Source organism: Poromitra crassiceps (assembly GCF_964638095.1).
Source record: "Poromitra crassiceps genome assembly, chromosome: 3".
Classification (NCBI taxonomy): Eukaryota; Metazoa; Chordata; class Actinopteri; order Beryciformes; family Melamphaidae; genus Poromitra; species Poromitra crassiceps.
Genome location: NC_139625.1, coordinates 90,379,964 through 90,398,630, shown reverse-complemented (window position 1 = coordinate 90,398,630; position 18,667 = coordinate 90,379,964). Strand labels below are relative to the sequence as shown.

Genomic DNA, 18,667 nt, shown 5'->3' with positions numbered 1-18,667 from the left:
ATGATGGGAGTCTCGCGCAGCAGCAGAATGATGTATTCGCGCAGATTTTCAGTCCTAAATATCAAACATGTTTGATATGATCGGGACGGCCCCGATGAGGCTGTGAGCAGATCGGGAGGTTTAAGATTGGATCTGCAAACAGCTCACACTAAAATCCTGTAGTGTGAGCCAGCCATAGCGCCACCGTCAAATCAACATGCTCATAAAATAAATTGGGTCGCACGTAAATTGACAGGGTCGGTCGGCAACAGGAACCAAACTTAATTTTTTTTAGGCCCAAGGTCTAGTGTAGCAAACCTCATGAACACAACACAAACACAAGGTCTAGTGTAGCAAACCTCATGAGCACAACACAAACACAAGGTCCAGTGTAGCAAACCTCATGAACACAACACAAACACAAGGTCTAGTGTAGCAAACCTCATGAGCACAACACAAACACAAGGTCTAGTGTAGCAAACCTCATGAGCACAACACAAACACAAGGTCTAGTGTAGCAAACCTCATGAGCACAACACAAACACAAGGTCTAGTGTAGCAAACCTCATGAGCACAACACAAACACAAGGTCTAGTGTAGCAAACCTCATGAACACAACACAAACACAAGGTCTAGTGTAGCAAACCTCATGAGCACAACACAAACACAAGGTCCAGTGTAGCAAACCTCATGAGCATAACACAAACACAAGGTCCAGTGTAGCAAACCTGGCGCTGGTAAGGATCGGATACTCGGGTGCCCAGGATTGAAACACGTTTCCTAATAGCATTAAACATACTAAAACAGTCAGGGACCACTTAAGGAACACTGAAACACTGGCTTTGAGATAATGTACTCTTATAAAGACCGTGTAGGCAGGGTTGGATGTAGCTCATTTATTGTGCCAATTTTAGTGTAATAGGAGGTGTTAAAACCAATGTGAATTTTTGCTCTATATTTTTGTGTGTGCTTTTATATGCCCATAATGCCTAATCCTTGATTTTTTTATCATGCAGTATATTGGTCCAAAACTCCACACAGAAAGGACCTGGGACGGACCGGGGCTCGAACCCAGGACCTTCTTGCTGTGAGGCAGCAGTGCTAACCACTGTGCCTTCTAAGGGCAATATCTCGTTTTGATTACCTAATCTCCAAATTAGACTGCATGGATGATTGCACTAATAAACAACATCTATTCAAAGACATTAGAAATGATAGGCCACACTGCTTTCAGTAACTCTTGAGAGACCATGTGATGCTGTCATTGCTGTCATTAAGCGAGACCTCTTCATTCGTCGACTACACATCTTTCTCTCCCATGCACTCCTCGCTATTGGTCCATCCATCCTCCATCATCTTTGATCTGGTTAGAAATGTTGCCTCGCACCTGATATCTCTATCCCTTTGAGGTGCAACGCAGCAACAGCCAAGGGCTTCCTCATGAATTAATTGCGTAATGATCACATACATTATTCAGCATTGTAGCGTAACTCAATGCCTCCCTGGTGGAGGGAAGACAAACAAAGAAATTAAACCCTGCGTCTACAGAGTTAGCTTAGCAACAATGTGTCGACTTTGATCCTTGTGAAAGGAAATGTTGATGAACCAAATTGATGCTGTAGTAATTAAGATCCTACGTAGCCTTGGGAATAAGAGCATTATTTCCCACCTTGACTGAAATGTGTTGTTTGGCAATATAGGGTAACTATTGGCTTTTTACTGTAGTAAAATAAGTTTGATTGATTACATATTTAGTGTAGAATTGATCAATGATACTGTAGTAGGCGATTAGCCTGGTAACCAGCCCCAATGAATCCTTCATTAGGGTCTGGATGCAAGCCTGTCCACCACTGATTCGGTGACGTATTTTTCATCCTCAACTGATTGGTTGCCGTCTGTGTCAATCGTCAAACTCTTTGACCAATCGCAGTAGCAAAGCAGGACAACTTTGACGATTCTGCACCAAAGAACTTAAATTGATAGGTTGTTCCACTCAGTGGTTCCCCTCCAACATCAAGGCGGGGGCGCTGTTGTCAAAAAACACAGGCTCTGTCTTTTGCCTTCAATACTCTTTGTCTGCTGCATCCGGCCACCTACACTGGCAACCGCTTAATGTTCACTTTAGCTGCAAGCCACAAGCAGCTCAACGGATTTTTGATGGTTTACTGGAAAGAGCGTGACTCCGACTGGTTAACAAGTGAAACGTTTGGTCACTCACACTGGCGTTTTAAGCCTAGTGTCAGTGAAGTGTTTACAGCAGTAGTAGTGGGCTTAGCTAACGTACTGTAGCTAACAGCTAGCTAGCATAGCCTAGCAAGACATACAGGTGTGTTGTTGCAGCACTCTCTATTGCATCATCGGTAACGTTAGATTAGGTCCCGCCCCCTACATTGACCAGCCAATCAGGAATCCCGGACAATATCTGTCATGAATAATCGCCAGTGGATGGGCTTGGGTCCAGACCCATATGAAGAGTGATGACAACTGTGATTCATATGAGGCTGAATACCAGGCTAGTAGGCAATAGTTTGACCGAATTCCATGGAAGTAATGTATTAATATGTTTAGTAGTAGTAGTAGTAGTAGTAGTAGTAGTATAATACAGTATTAGTAGTAGTGCTGCACGATTTGGTGGAAAGGTGCGATTAGCGATTATGGTGGACAATATTGCGATTTGTGATATAATAAACAAATGGTATCTAGGGTCTAGGGATGTGCCGGTATGAGTTTTTGACGGTATGATAACCTTGGACAAAAATACCATGGTTTCACGGTATCACAGACTAAAATACATTAACTATATTAAAATATATTAAAACTAAATAAATAAAACAATTTTAAATTAAATTATCTTTCAAAAAAACTAAACATTTTAAGAACAGAATACAGCATATATATATATTTTTTTTTATCATCAAATCTTTACAAATTATATGTAAAGCCATGTACTCTTCACAACATCCTGTGATATCAGTCTATGTTTGAGACATTTGCCTGTCCCAAACATGTAAAAAAGAAACACCAGAAAAATAGAAACTGCAGCACTGTGTTACAGAACATAGAAGATGGCTCAGACTGCAAAGTTAGTTACATTAGTCTGTCCAGTAATGAGTAATACACCCCGTTTATTTCTTTTGTAGCGACAGGTTGCCTTAAATGCCGCACTCACGTGACTCTTCTTTTTTGAGAGAGGCGAGGTAACGTGCATCCGGCATTGTATTTGCACTATATCGTTTTAGCAATACAGTAGGTGGCGGTAATGCACCATTTAAGGATGCCAACCGCCAAACTCAAACAGAAGAAGAAGAAGTAACGTGCATCCAGACTTTATCGAGGGACCCTGAAGACGTCATGTGACTGGCTAGCTAGGTGCTGCTGCAGGCTGCTGCAACAGTGTTTTCTCTGCTATCAACCTTGTTAATCTCGCTATATTCTTCATCACAGCGGGTCATGACCCACTGTACACTTACATCTGCACTAGTTCTGCATAAGCACCTGCAGCTCTCTCCTTATTTTACCGACTTGATCACTGCCAATTGTGCCTGTATGGACTCCGAGTCCCGACCAAGCCAGAGGTAACACGGTGGCTCGAACCTGCGACCCTTGTGTTGGTAAACTGCTACACTACCTGGACGACAGATGCAAGTGTATGTGTTGTTAAATGTGCCTGGATTACATTGAGTTACTCAGTTTTCACTCCCCCAGCTTGTCTCCCATGGCATATAAATTGGGTGACTGAGCTCATTTATCAAAGATGTCCGTTGTTAATCCACAGACAGGGAGTTATATTTACCTTGCATAGGTCAGAGTGTTTCCCTTGGTGTCTGGATTGGAAATATCAGATTGTGAATTATGACTTTTGCAACCTAGATGTGAACATATTACTCATACTTAACCTCTTTTGGATACTGGAGGTGCTGCACCTTGGGAGGGAACTGAGATGTCTTGCCTCCAGACATCCTTCTTGGCTTAGGGGGAGAGTTTAATGGAGTTGTCCAAGTGCTGGAGTATGTCTGCTCTGTGTCTTCAGCTATGTAAGGAACAAGGCTGGGAGGCAGGGGAGGTTTTACACTCACTAATCAAAAAGAACATTGCTGTTGTCATGTAGTCATTTGGAGGTGGACTGGATGCTACATTGGAGCTCATTCCTCACCCATCATCATGTCCCCGAGAGAGAGGAGGCGTGTCCCCGAGGATGGGCGCCATTCTCTCCGCATTAAAAGTCATGTTTATTTAACTAGAGAGTGCACATTAAAAGTCATGTTTATTTAACTAGAGAGTGCACATTAAATTCATGTTTATTTAACTAGAGAGTGCACATTAAAAGTCATGTTTATTTAACTAGAGAGTGCACATTAAATTCATGTTTATTTAACTAGAGAGTGCACATTAAAAGTCATGTTTATTTAACTAGAGAGTGCACATTAAATTCATGTTTATTTAACTAGAGAGTGCACATTAAAAGTCATGTTTATTTAACTAGAGAGTGCACATTAAATTCATGTTTATTTAACTAGAGAGTGCACATTAAAAGTCATGTTTATTTAACTAGAGTGTGCACATTAAATTCATGTTTATTTAACTAGAGAGTGCACATTAAAAGTCATGTTTATTTAACTAGAGAGTGCACATTAAAAGTCATGTTTATTTAACTAGAGAGTGCACATTAAATTCATGTTTATTTAACTAGAGAGTGCACATTAAAAGCCATGTTTATTTAACTAGAGAGTGCACATTAAAGTCATGTTTATTTAACTAGAGAGTGCACATTAAAAGTCATGTTTATTTAACTAGAGAGTGCACATTAAATTCATGTTTATTTAACTAGAGAGTGCACATTAAATTCATGTTTATTTAACTAGAGAGTGCACATTAAATTCATGTTTATTTAACTAGAGAGTGCACATTAAAGTCATGTTTATTTAACTAGAGAGTGCACATTAAAAGTCATGTTTATTTAACTAGAGAGTGCACATTAAATTCATGTTTATTTAACTAGAGAGTGCACATTAAATTCATGTTTATTTAACTAGAGAGTGCACATTAAAGTCATGTTTATTTAACTAGAGAGTGCACATTAAAAGTCATGTTTATTTAACTAGAGAGTGCACATTAAATTCATGTTTATTTAACTAGAGAGTGCACATTAAATTCATGTTTATTTAACTAGAGAGTGCACATTAAATTCATGTTTATTTAACTAGAGAGTGCACATTAAAGTCATGTTTATTTAACTAGAGAGTGCACATTAAAGTCATGTTTATTTAACTAGAGAGTGCACATTAAAGTCATGTTTATTTAACTAGAGAGTGCACATTAAAAGTAGAGATGCTGCGATCGAGATTTTTCAATTCCGATCCGATTCCGATATTTTAGCCTCAAAACCGATCCGATTCCGATCAAATTTCGATACCCGATTCGATACCGATTTCGATCCGATACCGATACAGCACATATTTAAGCCTCTCTATGCTGTCTGATAGCTAGCAGGCAACAAACATTTTTAGGGTTAGGTATGTATGTGTGTGCTTTGGTAATATAGTATGTAAACGATTTAGTTCATCTAATTAATTTGATGTAAAACTAAAACATAACAATCAAATACACACTTATTTTGTAATGGGTGAACACTGGACACAAATAATTATTGTTTCCTCACACATACACCCCCACTCTGTCTCACACAGGATACATACACACACAGCCCTGTCCCTGTCTCTCTCTCACACACACACACACACACACACACACACACACACACACACACACACACACACACACACACAGCCCTGTCCCTGTTTCTGTCTCTCACACACACACACAAAGTTTGTGCATACATTTCCACTGCCAGATTGGAGGAGTCTTTTGTCATTTTCTGTTACTTCTCTTCAGTGCAATACGTTTTGATAACGACCTGCTGTATAGCGCCGTTCGCTCAGTCAACTACGTTTCGTTAACGTTAGTTTAGAGGAGAAAGATAGCTGGTGTTAGCTAGCTAATTAGCCATGTTAGCTGCCTCAGTGGGTAACGTTAGCCTATAGAGAGTATTTATCTGACGTTTATGTTAGCTACTCCTCAAACCTGCGGGTGGAAATGGTTTATGCGATGCGATGTATGTTGAAGCAAGACAACGTTTTAATGTACCTTGAATTGGACAAATTACGACGGGTCGTGCTCACGCAGATCTAAGCCCTGGCCATCCTAGGCTCAACGCGAGACTCATCAGTCATTCGGTTGAGTCTCGCAAAGTTACACACAAAGTTTGTGCATACATTTCCACTGCCAGATTGGAGGAGTCTTTCGTCATTTTCTAATGTTACTTCTCTTCAGTGCAATACGTAAGTGAGCCGGTGATTACTGGCGAAATAATGACCGACAGGTGATATTGAGCCCGACGCGCAGCGGAGGGCTTAATCATTCACCTGAAGGTCATTATTTCCAGTAATCACCGGCTCACTATCCATTATCCCGCTTAGAACACGGCCTACAACTAAATCATTCAATAATCTGACAAAAATAATTATTCAAATAGATTTTTTAATAGCGTTTTCAACGACAAAGCGGTTTCATTCATAATTGGCACACAAGACACCACAGCTGCAACTGGTTGGCCTAATTAGTAGTGTCTTGCTGACAAAAGGCTCTTATCAACTGATTAATCCAGGTGTGGCAGAGCAGCGGTCGGTTGTCGAGAAATAATGACCGGTGAATCTTGTTGATTGACCAATCAGAATCAAGTATTCAAGAGAGCCGTGTTCTAAGTTTTGATAACGACCTGCTGTACAGGGCCGTTCGCTCAGTCAACTACGTGTCGTTAACGTTAGTTTAGAGGAGAAAGATAGCTGGTGTTAGCTAGCTAATTAGCCATGTTAGCTGCCTCAGTGGGTAACGTTAGCCTATAGAGAGTATTTATCTGACGTTTATGTTAGCTACTCCTCAAACCTGCGGGTGGAATTGGTTTATGCGATGCGATGTATGTTGAAGCAAGACAACGTTTTGGCCCTGGCCATCCTAGGCTCAACGCGGCCTCAGTGTGCTGCATGCTGGATAGAAATCCTGGAGCGGAGTCATGGAATGGAGTGCTTATATCGGAGCCTTGGATCGGTCATTTTCGCTGGAATCCGATCCGATCCGATCCATGTTTTTTGGCTGATATCGCGCCGATATCCGATCACATGATCGGATCGCAGCATCTCTAATTAAAAGTCATGTTTATTTAACTAGAGAGTGCACATTAAAAGTCATGTTTATTTAACTAGAGAGTGCACATTAAAAGTCATGTTTATTTAACTAGAGAGTGCACATTAAAAGTCATGTTTATTTAACTAGAGAGTGCACATTAAAAGTCATGTTTATTTAACTAGAAAGTAGTGAGGCCTTCACCAACAAACAGCAAGAAAATGCTGCAACATATTTACACACCAAAGACAATGAATTTAAAGGTAATGTTGATCTGTTAGCTTGAAACTTTGCCAGTATTGTTTTTTTGTTTCATGCCAATAAAGCACAGTGAACTGAAGAAAGGTATAATATTCACCAATACAATCAATCACTCAATCAATCACGCATCAAACTCTATCTATTCAAAATGAACGCATCGTTTCCTGCACCCACTCACGCATTTTGCTCAAACCTGGTAGAAAACATCTCTCTTTGTCTATAAGGTTAATGTTCCTTGTACATTGTCCCTGTTCAAAAATAAAGAAATCCATTCTTTAAAAACATCCAACACAAGAAACATTGAACCCTATATCCTTGGGGGAAATGTGATTGGTGCAGTAGTAAATAGTCCTTACACCAGAGGCCTGGTTGACCCTGTCTCCTCTCCTCTCTCCTCCCCTCATGCAGCGGGGACCACGTACATCTTTGGAAAAGGAGGAGGCCTCATCACGTTCAGGTGGCCGGCCAACGAGCGGCCCAGCACCAGGACGGACAGGCTGACCGTGGGCTTCAGCACCTCCCTGAAAGACGGCATCCTGGTGCGGATCGACAGTGCTCCTGGCCTGGGTGACTATCTCATGCTGCACATAGTAAGTACTGAGGCTCTTCTATCTCATGCTGCACATAGTAAGTACTAGGGCTGCACGATTATGGCAAAAATCATAATCACGATTATTTTGATTGATATTGAGATCATGATTATTTAACACGATTACTCATTGACATTGAGAACATCATGAATTTATTGAACATTTACACTGGCTTTTTATTTAACATTGGATGTCTTTGGATTTTAGATATAATTGAAAATAAATAAGTGAAAATAAATAATAAAAGTGCAAAGATTTAGAAATAAAATAAAAACTAAAATAAATATACAGTATATGTAGGCCTACTATGTTGCAGTGAACTGCCACAACCAACTGCAACTATTAATCTACATTCAATGTTGGTAAACATCTGAACTAGTAGTCCTTAAACCTCAAAACTAACCAAATGAGAACGCTAGTAACGTTCGTTTACATTACATTCAATTACTCATTTGGCAGATGCTTTTATCCAAAGCGACTTACGTCGTTTAGGTTTATAATAGGCTATTGTTAATATTTATCTGTGAGCTCGTTAGCTGTTGAATATGCGGTCGCATTGTAAAGAGTGTCCTGAATCGATGACTGTATGCGGTGGCAGTAACTAGATAGGGCTTTGTATTTTTGTTCGTTTAGCGTTTATTGCTTGGTCATAGACCACTTTGTGAGTGGATTTCAAGTGATTAAAGAAAGAGGGAGAGGTTGTGTTGCGAGGTGCTGCCACGACCGCGCATATCTTGCACTGTTTGTTCCAAGTCTGTGGCTGTGATTGACAGGTGGGTCAAAACTCGCATCGCAATTCCGTGCTGTATATTCGCATCGCTCTTGATGTGTGGACCTTTAAACTCGGCGAAACTATAGTGTTTCCACCCCACATATGTTGTTTTACCTCTCCTCTCGACCAGCGGCTCTCTTTCTGTGACTTCTCTCATCTTATTCTTGTGCTACCACGGAAATAAGCGGAGAGGAGAAACGTGCAGTGGCTCTCTGTTCACATGACAGTCATTCCCAACTCGAGCGGTGTGTGTGTGTTTTGGGCTTTAGGGGAGGGGCCGAGCACACCGCTGCAAAGGAAGGGGTGCGCTTGATTTACAACACAAGACAGAACGAGAGTGACAAGAGCCACAAAATCGTTGTATGTCGATTATCTTGTTTTCATAATCGTGGACAGCCCAAATCGTAATCATGATTAAAATTTGATTAATCGCCCAGCCCTAGTAAGTACTGAGGCTCTTCTTCCTCACATACACGCTGCTTTACATTTTCTTCATGTGGCAGCAGTGCTGCCAAACTACTGTAGATAGATACGTATGAAAGGCAGTTTGTCCTTGGCCATACATGAACAACCCACACACTGTGAACAGAGAAGGCCTTTGCATTGTTGCCCTAGCCTCCTCCCTGGACAAGCCCTTTAAATGTGGTTCCCGTTGTGATGTCACAACAGGAGCAATTTGCATATTTTCAATTTGATTTACATGTTCTGTCACAGAGTTTATCTGCATCTGCATCTGCACGCCCACACCCAGCGGATCAGACAGCCAATCAGAGCAGCACCTCATTATTTTATTTATGTATTTATTTTATTTTATTAGTTTATTTGACAGGGACATATATAGGGGTGTGCCGATTAATCGTTTTTTAGATGCATCGCGATGAGTCACGTGACGATTAAAATCGATTCACAATGTTCGATTATCGTTTTTTTTTTTTTTTTTTGCAATTATTTTTTTGCTTTATTTGCAAAAAATACGGTATTTCGCCCGAAAGCAGTTCCTTAACTGTAAAACGAGACCAAAACCGAAGTACTGGAAACTGGAATCACTGAAGAAAGCATGCAGGGTGGCTGTAACATGTGATGCGTGGACTTCAGTTGCAACTGAAGATAATGGAGGTACATTTGTTTGTTTACTTTAATTAATGGATACTGACAAATATACCTTGCTTAAAAAAAATCCTGTTTGGTGAAAAAGATGCATCGAAAATCGTGATTAATCGTAATAATCGTTTAATAATCGAATCGTATCGTGAGGTGCCTAAGGTGGCACACCCCTAGACATAATAACAAAAAACATTAAACCCCATAGGGGAAGAGATGCTTTGTAACAGATTTAGCCATATGCTACTTTCCATCTGGAGTCCCTGGGCAGGTGGATACAAAGGCCATTCAGAGTAGAAAAAACACACAATAAAGTGTAAAAAACAGGGAAAGGGCACAGGTTAGTATGAGATAGATAATAGTATAAAACAATAAAATACATACATGCAAACATCTATATCATTATCATGGCAGCCCCGCCCCCTCAAAACTGCACATATAAACTGAGAGGATGGAGAGGCCCCACAGAGCCTTGATTATTGTTGTTGTTGTTTTGCAACATAATTCATTGAAATGTTTTAAACAGCAAAAAAGAGCAGAGTATGTGACCTTTAATATATGGTATGGTATAATCATAATCATCATAATCATATATATATATATATATATATATGATTGACGTATGATATATATAAATGCAGTGCATGCATATATATATATCATATTTAATATATGGTATGGTATAATCATCAACCCACCAAAAGAAACTGGATAATATAAACTACTGACCTTGTAATCCAGTTTCCTCTCTCTCTCTCTCCATCTGTCCACTGAGCCTATTTAAGCCAGCTCTGTTGGGACCTTTGTGTTTGAGAGGCCTGCCAAATTAACCACTCTCCAAAGGACTTCCATAGTACAATCACAGCCCATATGAGACTTGTTTTTCTGGGGAAAGGGCAAGCTGAAAAGCACACAAAACTGACCCAAATGTGGGGCTTTTTGAAATGGGAAAGAAAGGAGCCAGTAAAGCAGTAGGGATAGATGTACAACATGGCAGGCCTCCACACAGTCACAGCAATATACAAGCTGGTTGTACACAGTGTAAAATGTGGTGTACATGCTGTGATGGTCTGGCTTGTTTATAGTAAATGTACTAATGTCTCAAAATCAATGTTGGAAATATGCATTGATGATCAAATGTATTTACAGTAGGATGCCTTTCGTTTCGGGTCTTTAGGGCACTTTTTTTAATCTGAAGATCTCCCAAGAATGCCATGTAGATGCTTTAGATTTGCTTTATTGGGATGCATACCATGCACATTAGGGATTAATCCTTAGGATGGCTAAAATGTCAAACCAGATTAACTATGCTAGGCTAAATGAAACTACATCCATGAATTCCTAGAATGGGCAAAGTTCTAGTCTGCCTAAACCAGATGAACTATGTCAGGATAAATGTAACTATAGTAGGCTAAGTCAAACTACATGAATGACTTCCTAGTATGGGTGAAGCTCTTGGCTGTCTCAATTAGATTAACTATACTAGGCAACATTTTCAGCAGCCAGATTGTCAGTGAGGTCTCTTGGGGTGGAGGTGGGGTTAACTGCTAGCAGGTTCACGGCCGTTTGGCTAGGACACAAGCACACAACATGCCACTCTCTCCTCCCAGAAACCCCAGGGCCCTTTGGCCTTTTCTGGGGGTGGGCCGGAGGCCAGTGTTATTGCAGGCATGGTCCCTATCCACCTTATTTTTGAATGCCCCACTGTAAAAAATAATTGTGCGTACAATGTCCGGTTTAACGTGACTTATTGTTGTAGCTTGCCATTTCCTAAATGGCTACTTGATTTGAAAAGATGGCCACCTACACTCAGTCCCTTGTACCCTGGCTGAATTTAACATAACTTGGCCAATAAGTATGTAACATACCAAATAAAACAACCCGTAATATCTTAATTTTATGTAGAATGCAGAGGACATGTAACTGTTTAGTTAAACTTGCATTCCAGGAATATTGTGCTCTAAAGATGACGATAGTGGCTCGAGACTGTTTCGTCCTGAAACCCACACGCTTTGCGGTGGTGGTTTTAGCGGAACCTATGTGGGACTCGAGGTGTAACCTATGTGTGTTTTAGCGTAACCTATGTGGGGTTTGGCGTAAACTATGTGGGATTCGAAATAACGCATCCGCGATATAAAACGTTATGAATATAGCCACGTTATAAACAAACTAACGCTAAAATAACTAACTAGCGGCTAATATTAGCAACAGCAGGCGATTACCCATGAATGCACTGCGCTCTTAAAGGGATATTTATCGACGAGATTTTTGCCAAGCTGGACCTGATTAGTGATTTGCTCCGTTCGCCCAGACGGGTGTATCCCTTTAAGACCGTGAACCGCGTATGACGCGGTTCGCGGTCTTAAAGGGATACACACACAAATGAGGGATATACACACAAATGCTGCATCAGGTATCAATGGGTTAATATAATTGTATTTTTATCATCTTCATCATCATCATCATCATCATCGTTGTTTATTTTGTGGTGTGATCTTTATTGTTTATTTTGTTGTACTGGTGTGGACTACTTATTTGTTGTACTGGTGTGTCTATAGAACCTTTTGAGGGTTCCAAATATAAGCTATCCCACCAAGCAAAATTACGTCATGATGACGTTCATTCAGCAGTTTTATACATAAAATATGTCCAAATTGACAATTTATGCAACTTTTCTTTTTTAATAAAATAGTGCCCTGTTTGGGAGTTGAATCCAGTTCTACCGTGTGGGAGCGTGATATTTTCCCACTGCCCTAACCGTTTGCTGACATCATCAGTAATTAACTTGTTCTTTCCATAGACTGTACTCCAACCGTGGAGTCAGGACAGTTTAAAGAACGAAACACAATTTATTTTATTCAAATGTTAATCTCCAAGAATCGTTGGTTTCCCTCAAATTTTACAAGTGTAGCGTACACAGCCAGCTTAACGTTGAGAGAGAGAGAGAGAGAGAGAGAGAGAGAGAGAGAGAGGGGTGTGTATTGGCTTTATGTACTGTATCTTTGTCTCGCAAAGGTAATTATTGAGTCATTTACTGTAATCAAAAAATAATCCTTGCAACTGCTGCTGAAGATGAATTATACAGATATATTGATTTAGTGTGTGCGCGCGCATACAGTATAGGCTGTACTGCATTGCCCTCACAGGCAGCTCCGAGCCTGGGTAAAGGTGTGCTGGTAAATAGAGGGTATGACTAGAGCCTGGGTAAAGGTGTGCTGGTAAATAGAGGGTATGAATAGAGCCTGGGTAAAGGTGTGCTGGTAAATAGAGGGTATGAATAGAGCCTGGGTAAAGGTGTGCTGGTAAATAGGGGGTATGAATAGAGCCTGGGTAAAGGTGTGCTGGTAAATAGAGGGTATGAATAGAGCCTGGGTAAAGGTGTGCTGGTAAGTAGGGGGTATGAATAGAGCCTGGGTAAAGGTGTGCTGGTAAATAGGGGGTATGAATAGAGCCTGGGTAAAGGTGTGCTGGTAAATAGAGGGTATGAATAGAGCCTGGGTAAAGGTGTGCTGGTAAATAGAGGGTATGAATAGAGCCTGGGTAAAGGTGTGCTGGTAAGTAGGGGGTATGAATAGAGCCTGGGTAAAGGTGTGCTGGTAAATAGAGGGTATGAATAGAGCCTGGGTAAAGGTGTGCTGGTAAATAGAGGGTATGAATAGAGCCTGGGTAAAGGTGTGCTGGTAAATAGAGGGTATGAATAGAGCCTGGGTAAAGGTGTGCTGGTAAGTAGGGGGTATGAATAGATCCTGGGTAAAGGTGTGCTGGTAAATAGAGGGTATGAATAGAGCCTGGGTAAAGGTGTGCTGGTAAGTAGGGGGTATGAATCGAGCCTGGGTAAAGGTGTGCTGGTAAATAGAGGGTATGAATAGAGCCTGGGTAAAGGTGTGCTGGTAAATAGAGGGTATGAATAGAGCCTGGGTAAAGGTGTGCTGGTAAATAGGGGGTATGAATAGAGCCTGGGTAAAGGTGTGCTGGTAAATAGGGGGTATGAATAGAGCCTGGGTAAAGGTGTGCTGGTAAATAGGGGGTATAGAGCCTGGGTAAAGGTGTGCTGGTAAATAGAGGGTATGAATAGAGCCTGGGTAAAGGTGTGCTGGTAAATAGAGGGTATGAATAGAGCCTGGGTAAAGGTGTGCTGGTAAATAGGGGGTATGAATAGAGCCTGGGTAAAGGTGTGCTGGTAAATAGGGGGTATGAATAGAGCCTGGGTAAAGGTGTGCTGGTAAATAGGGGGTATGAATAGAGCCTGGGTAAAGGTGTGCTGGTAAATAGAGGGTATGAATAGAGCCTGGGTAAAGGTGTGCTGGTAAATAGAGGGTATGAATAGAGCCTGGGTAAAGGTGTGCTGGTAAATAGAGGGTATGAATAGAGCCTGGGTAAAGGTGTGCTGGTTAGTGGGGGGTATGAATAGAGCCTGGGTAAAGGTGTGCTGGTAAATAGAGGGTATGAATAGAGCCTGGGTAAAGGTGTGCTGGTAAATAGGGGGTATGAATAGAGCCTGGGTAAAGGTGTGCTGGTAAATAGGGGGTATGAATAGAGCCTGGGTAAAGGTGTGCTGGTAAATAGGGGGTATGAATAGAGCCTGGGTAAAGGTGTGCTGGTAAATAGAGGGTATGAATAGAGCCTGGGTAAAGGTGTGCTGGTAAATAGAGGGTATGAATAGAGCCTGGGTAAAGGTGTGCTGGTAAATAGAGGGTATGAATAGAGCCTGGGTAAAGGTGTGCTGGTAAATAGGGGGTATGAATAGAGCCTGGGTAAAGGTGTGCTGGTAAATAGGGGGTATGAATAGAGCCTGGGTAAAGGTGTGCTGGTAAATAGAGGGTATGAATAGAGCCTGGGTAAAGGTGTGCTGGTAAATAGAGGGTATGAATAGAGCCTGGGTAAAGGTGTGCTGGTAAATAGAGGGTATGAATAGAGCCTGGGTAAAGGTGTGCTGGTAAGTAGGGGGTATGAATAGAGCCTGGGTAAAGGTGTGCTGGTAAATAGAGGGTATGAATAGAGCCTGGGTAAAGGTGTGCTGGTAAATAGGGGGTATGAATAGAGCCTGGGTAAAGGTGTGCTGGTAAATAGGGGGTATGAATAGAGCCTGGGTAAAGGTGTGCTGGTAAATAGGGGGTATGAATAGAGCCTGGGTAAAGGTGTGCTGGTAAATAGGGGGTATGAATAGAGCCTGGGTAAAGGTGTGCTGGTAAATAGAGGGTATGAATAGAGCCTGGGTAAAGGTGTGCTGGTAAATAGAGGGTATGAATAGAGCCTGGGTAAAGGTGTGCTGGTAAATAGAGGGTATGAATAGAGCCTGGGTAAAGGTGTGCTGGTAAGTAGGGGGTATGAATAGAGCCTGGGTAAAGGTGTGCTGGTAAATAGAGGGTATGAATAGAGCCTGGGTAAAGGTGTGCTGGTAAATAGGGGGTATGAATAGAGCCTGGGTAAAGGTGTGCTGGTAAATAGGGGGTATGAATAGAGCCTGGGTAAAGGTGTGCTGGTAAATAGGGGGTATGAATAGAGCCTGGGTAAAGGTGTGCTGGTAAATAGAGGGTATGAATAGAGCCTGGGTAAAGGTGTGCTGGTAAATAGAGGGTATGAATAGAGCCTGGGTAAAGGTGTGCTGGTAAATAGGGGGTATGAATAGAGCCTGGGTAAAGGTGTGCTGGTAAATAGGGGGTATGAATAGAGCCTGGGTAAAGGTGTGCTGGTAAATAGGGGGTATGAATAGAGCCTGGGTAAAGGTGTGCTGGTAAATAGAGGGTATGAATAGAGCCTGGGTAAAGGTGTGCTGGTAAATAGAGGGTATGAATAGAGCCTGGGTAAAGGTGTGCTGGTAAATAGAGGGTATGAATAGAGCCTGGGTAAAGGTGTGCTGGTAAGTAGGGGGTATGAATAGAGCCTGGGTAAAGGTGTGCTGGTAAATAGAGGGTATGAATAGAGCCTGGGTAAAGGTGTGCTGGTAAATAGGGGGTATGAATAGAGCCTGGGTAAAGGTGTGCTGGTAAATAGGGGGTATGAATAGAGCCTGGGTAAAGGTGTGCTGGTAAATAGGGGGTATGAATAGAGCCTGGGTAAAGGTGTGCTGGTAAATAGAGGGTATGAATAGAGCCTGGGTAAAGGTGTGCTGGTAAATAGAGGGTATGAATAGAGCCTGGGTAAAGGTGTGCTGGTAAATAGAGGGTATGAATAGAGCCTGGGTAAAGGTGTGCTGGTAAATAGAGGGTATGAATAGAGCCTGGGTAAAGGTGTGCTGGTAAATAGAGGGTATGAATAGAGCCTGGGTAAAGGTGTGCTGGTAAGTAGGGGGTATGAATAGAGCCTGGGTAAAGGTGTGCTGGTAAATAGAGGGTATGAATAGAGCCTGGGTAAAGGTGTGCTGGTAAATAGAGGGTATGAATAGAGCCTGGGTAAAGGTGTGCTGGTAAGTAGGGGGTATGAATAGAGCCTGGGTAAAGGTGTGCTGGTAAATAGAGGGTATGAATAGAGCCTGGGTAAAGGTGTGCTGGTAAATAGGGGGTATGAATAGAGCCTGGGTAAAGGTGTGCTGGTAAATAGGGGGTATGAATAGAGCCTGGGTAAAGGTGTGCTGGTAAATAGGGGGTATGAATAGAGCCTGGGTAAAGGTGTGCTGGTAAATAGAGGGTATGAATAGAGCCTGGGTAAAGGTGTGCTGGTAAATAGGGGGTATGAATAGAGCCTGGGTAAAGGTGTGCTGGTAAATAGAGGGTATGAATAGAGCCTGGGTAAAGGTGTGCTGGTAAATAGGGGGTATGAATAGAGCCTGGGTAAAGGTGTGCTGGTAAATAGGGGGTATGAATAGAGCCTGGGTAAAGGTGTGCTGGTAAGTAGGGGGTATGAATAGAGCCTGGGTAAAGGTGTGCTGGTAAATAGGGGGTATGAATAGAGCCTGGGTAAAGGTGTGCTGGTAAATAGGGGGTATGAATAGAGCCTGGGTAAAGGTGTGCTGGTAAATAGAGGGTATGAATAGAGCCTGGGTAAAGGTGTGCTGGTAAATAGAGGGTATGAATAGAGCCTGGGTAAAGGTGTGCTGGTAAGTAGGGGGTATGAATAGAGCCTGGGTAAAGGTGTGCTGGTAAATAGAGGGTATGAATAGAGCCTGGGTAAAGGTGTGCTGGTAAATAGGGGGTATGAATAGAGCCTGGGTAAAGGTGTGCTGGTAAATAGAGGGTATGAATAGAGCCTGGGTAAAGGTGTGCTGGTAAATAGGGGGTATGAATAGAGCCTGGGTAAAGGTGTGCTGGTAAATAGGGGGTATGAATAGAGCCTGGGTAAAGGTGTGCTGGTAAATAGAGGGTATGAATAGAGCCTGGGTAAAGGTGTGCTGGTAAATAGAGGGTATGAATAGAGCCTGGGTAAAGGTGTGCTGGTAAATAGAGGGTATGAATAGAGCCTGGGTAAAGGTGTGCTGGTAAGTAGGGGGTATGAATAGAGCCTGGGTAAAGGTGTGCTGGTAAATAGAGGGTATGAATAGAGCCTGGGTAAAGGTGTGCTGGTAAATAGGGGGTATGAATAGAGCCTGGGTAAAGGTGTGCTGGTAAATAGAGGGTATGAATAGAGCCTGGGTAAAGGTGTGCTGGTAAATAGGGGGTATGAATAGAGCCTGGGTAAAGGTGTGCTGGTAAATAGGGGGTATGAATAGAGCCTGGGTAAAGGTGTGCTGGTAAATAGGGGGTATGAATCGAGCCTGGGTAAAGGTGTGCTGGTAAATAGAGGGTATGAATAGAGCCTGGGTAAAGGTGTGCTGGTAAATAGGGGGTATGAATAGAGCCTGGGTAAAGGTGTGCTGGTAAATAGGGGGTATGAATAGAGCCTGGGTAAAGGTGTGCTGGTAAATAGGGGGTATGAATAGAGCCTGGGTAAATGTGTGCTGGTAAATAGGGGGTATGAATAGAGCCTGGGTAAAGGTGTGCTGGTAAATAGAGGGTATGAATAGAGCCTGGGTAAAGGTGTGCTGGTAAATGGTAAATGGCCTGCATTTATATAGCGCTTTTATCTAAAGCGCTTTACAATCAGTAGATAGTCTACATTCACCCATTCATACACCAATGGCGGCAGGCTACCACGCAGGGTGCCTACACACCATCGGGAGCAAGGAGGGTTAAGTGTCTTGCCCAAGGACACAACGACAGCAGCTGGGAGGGAGCGGGGATCGAACCGCCAACCCTTGCGTCATTGGCCGACCCGCTCTACCTCCTGAGCTAAAGCCGCCCCAAATAGGGGGTATGAATAGAGCCTGGGTAAAGGTGTGCTGGTAAATAGGGGGTATGAATAGCAGCGCCTCAGGGCAGATGCTATTCGTACCCGGGTATGAATAGGCACACGTTAAAGTAAATCAACCACAACAAATACCTTCCCACATGGGGCTCCGGGGGTCTGTTTTGGGGGTTCATGAAAATGAAAATGCTTGAGAACCCATGGGTTAATGAAGGTAGAGTGTGTGCTTAAATATCAAGTATATTCAAGAGATTAAGGTGTAACTGCTGGAATTAGCACTTGTTTCAGGGACCGAATCAATACTTGACATTTGTCTTTGGATTGCAATGAGAAATGTATACTTGGCAGTCACACATTGGCAGTCACATTAAGCGACAATTAACAATCCAAATCAAGATCGGAGAGGAGACTGCCCTCACAATCTGTGAATTGAATAATTATTTTAAATAGAAAGCACATTTTTTAATATGACATGAAACAGAAGAATATTAGGTCCCTCATTTGCAGCTGAAATCTTGTTTATTGCATACATTTTGCAATTGTGTTATGTTGCTTGATAAATGAA

At 42.2% G+C, this 18,667-nt stretch overlaps 1 protein-coding gene across 1 annotated transcript in view; it reads left to right on the top strand.

Annotated features, from left to right (window-relative positions):
• nrxn3a (neurexin 3a) overlaps positions 1–18,667 on the top strand; it is a gene marked incomplete at its 3' end in the record, with an annotated part of 673,655 nt that overhangs the window by 499,349 nt on the left and 155,639 nt on the right. The window contains exon 16 of the mRNA XM_083634400.1: positions 7,828–8,009. Coding sequence (XP_083490526.1) covers positions 7,828–8,009 — 182 coding nt within the window. The remainder of the gene's footprint in view (positions 1–7,827; positions 8,010–18,667) is intronic.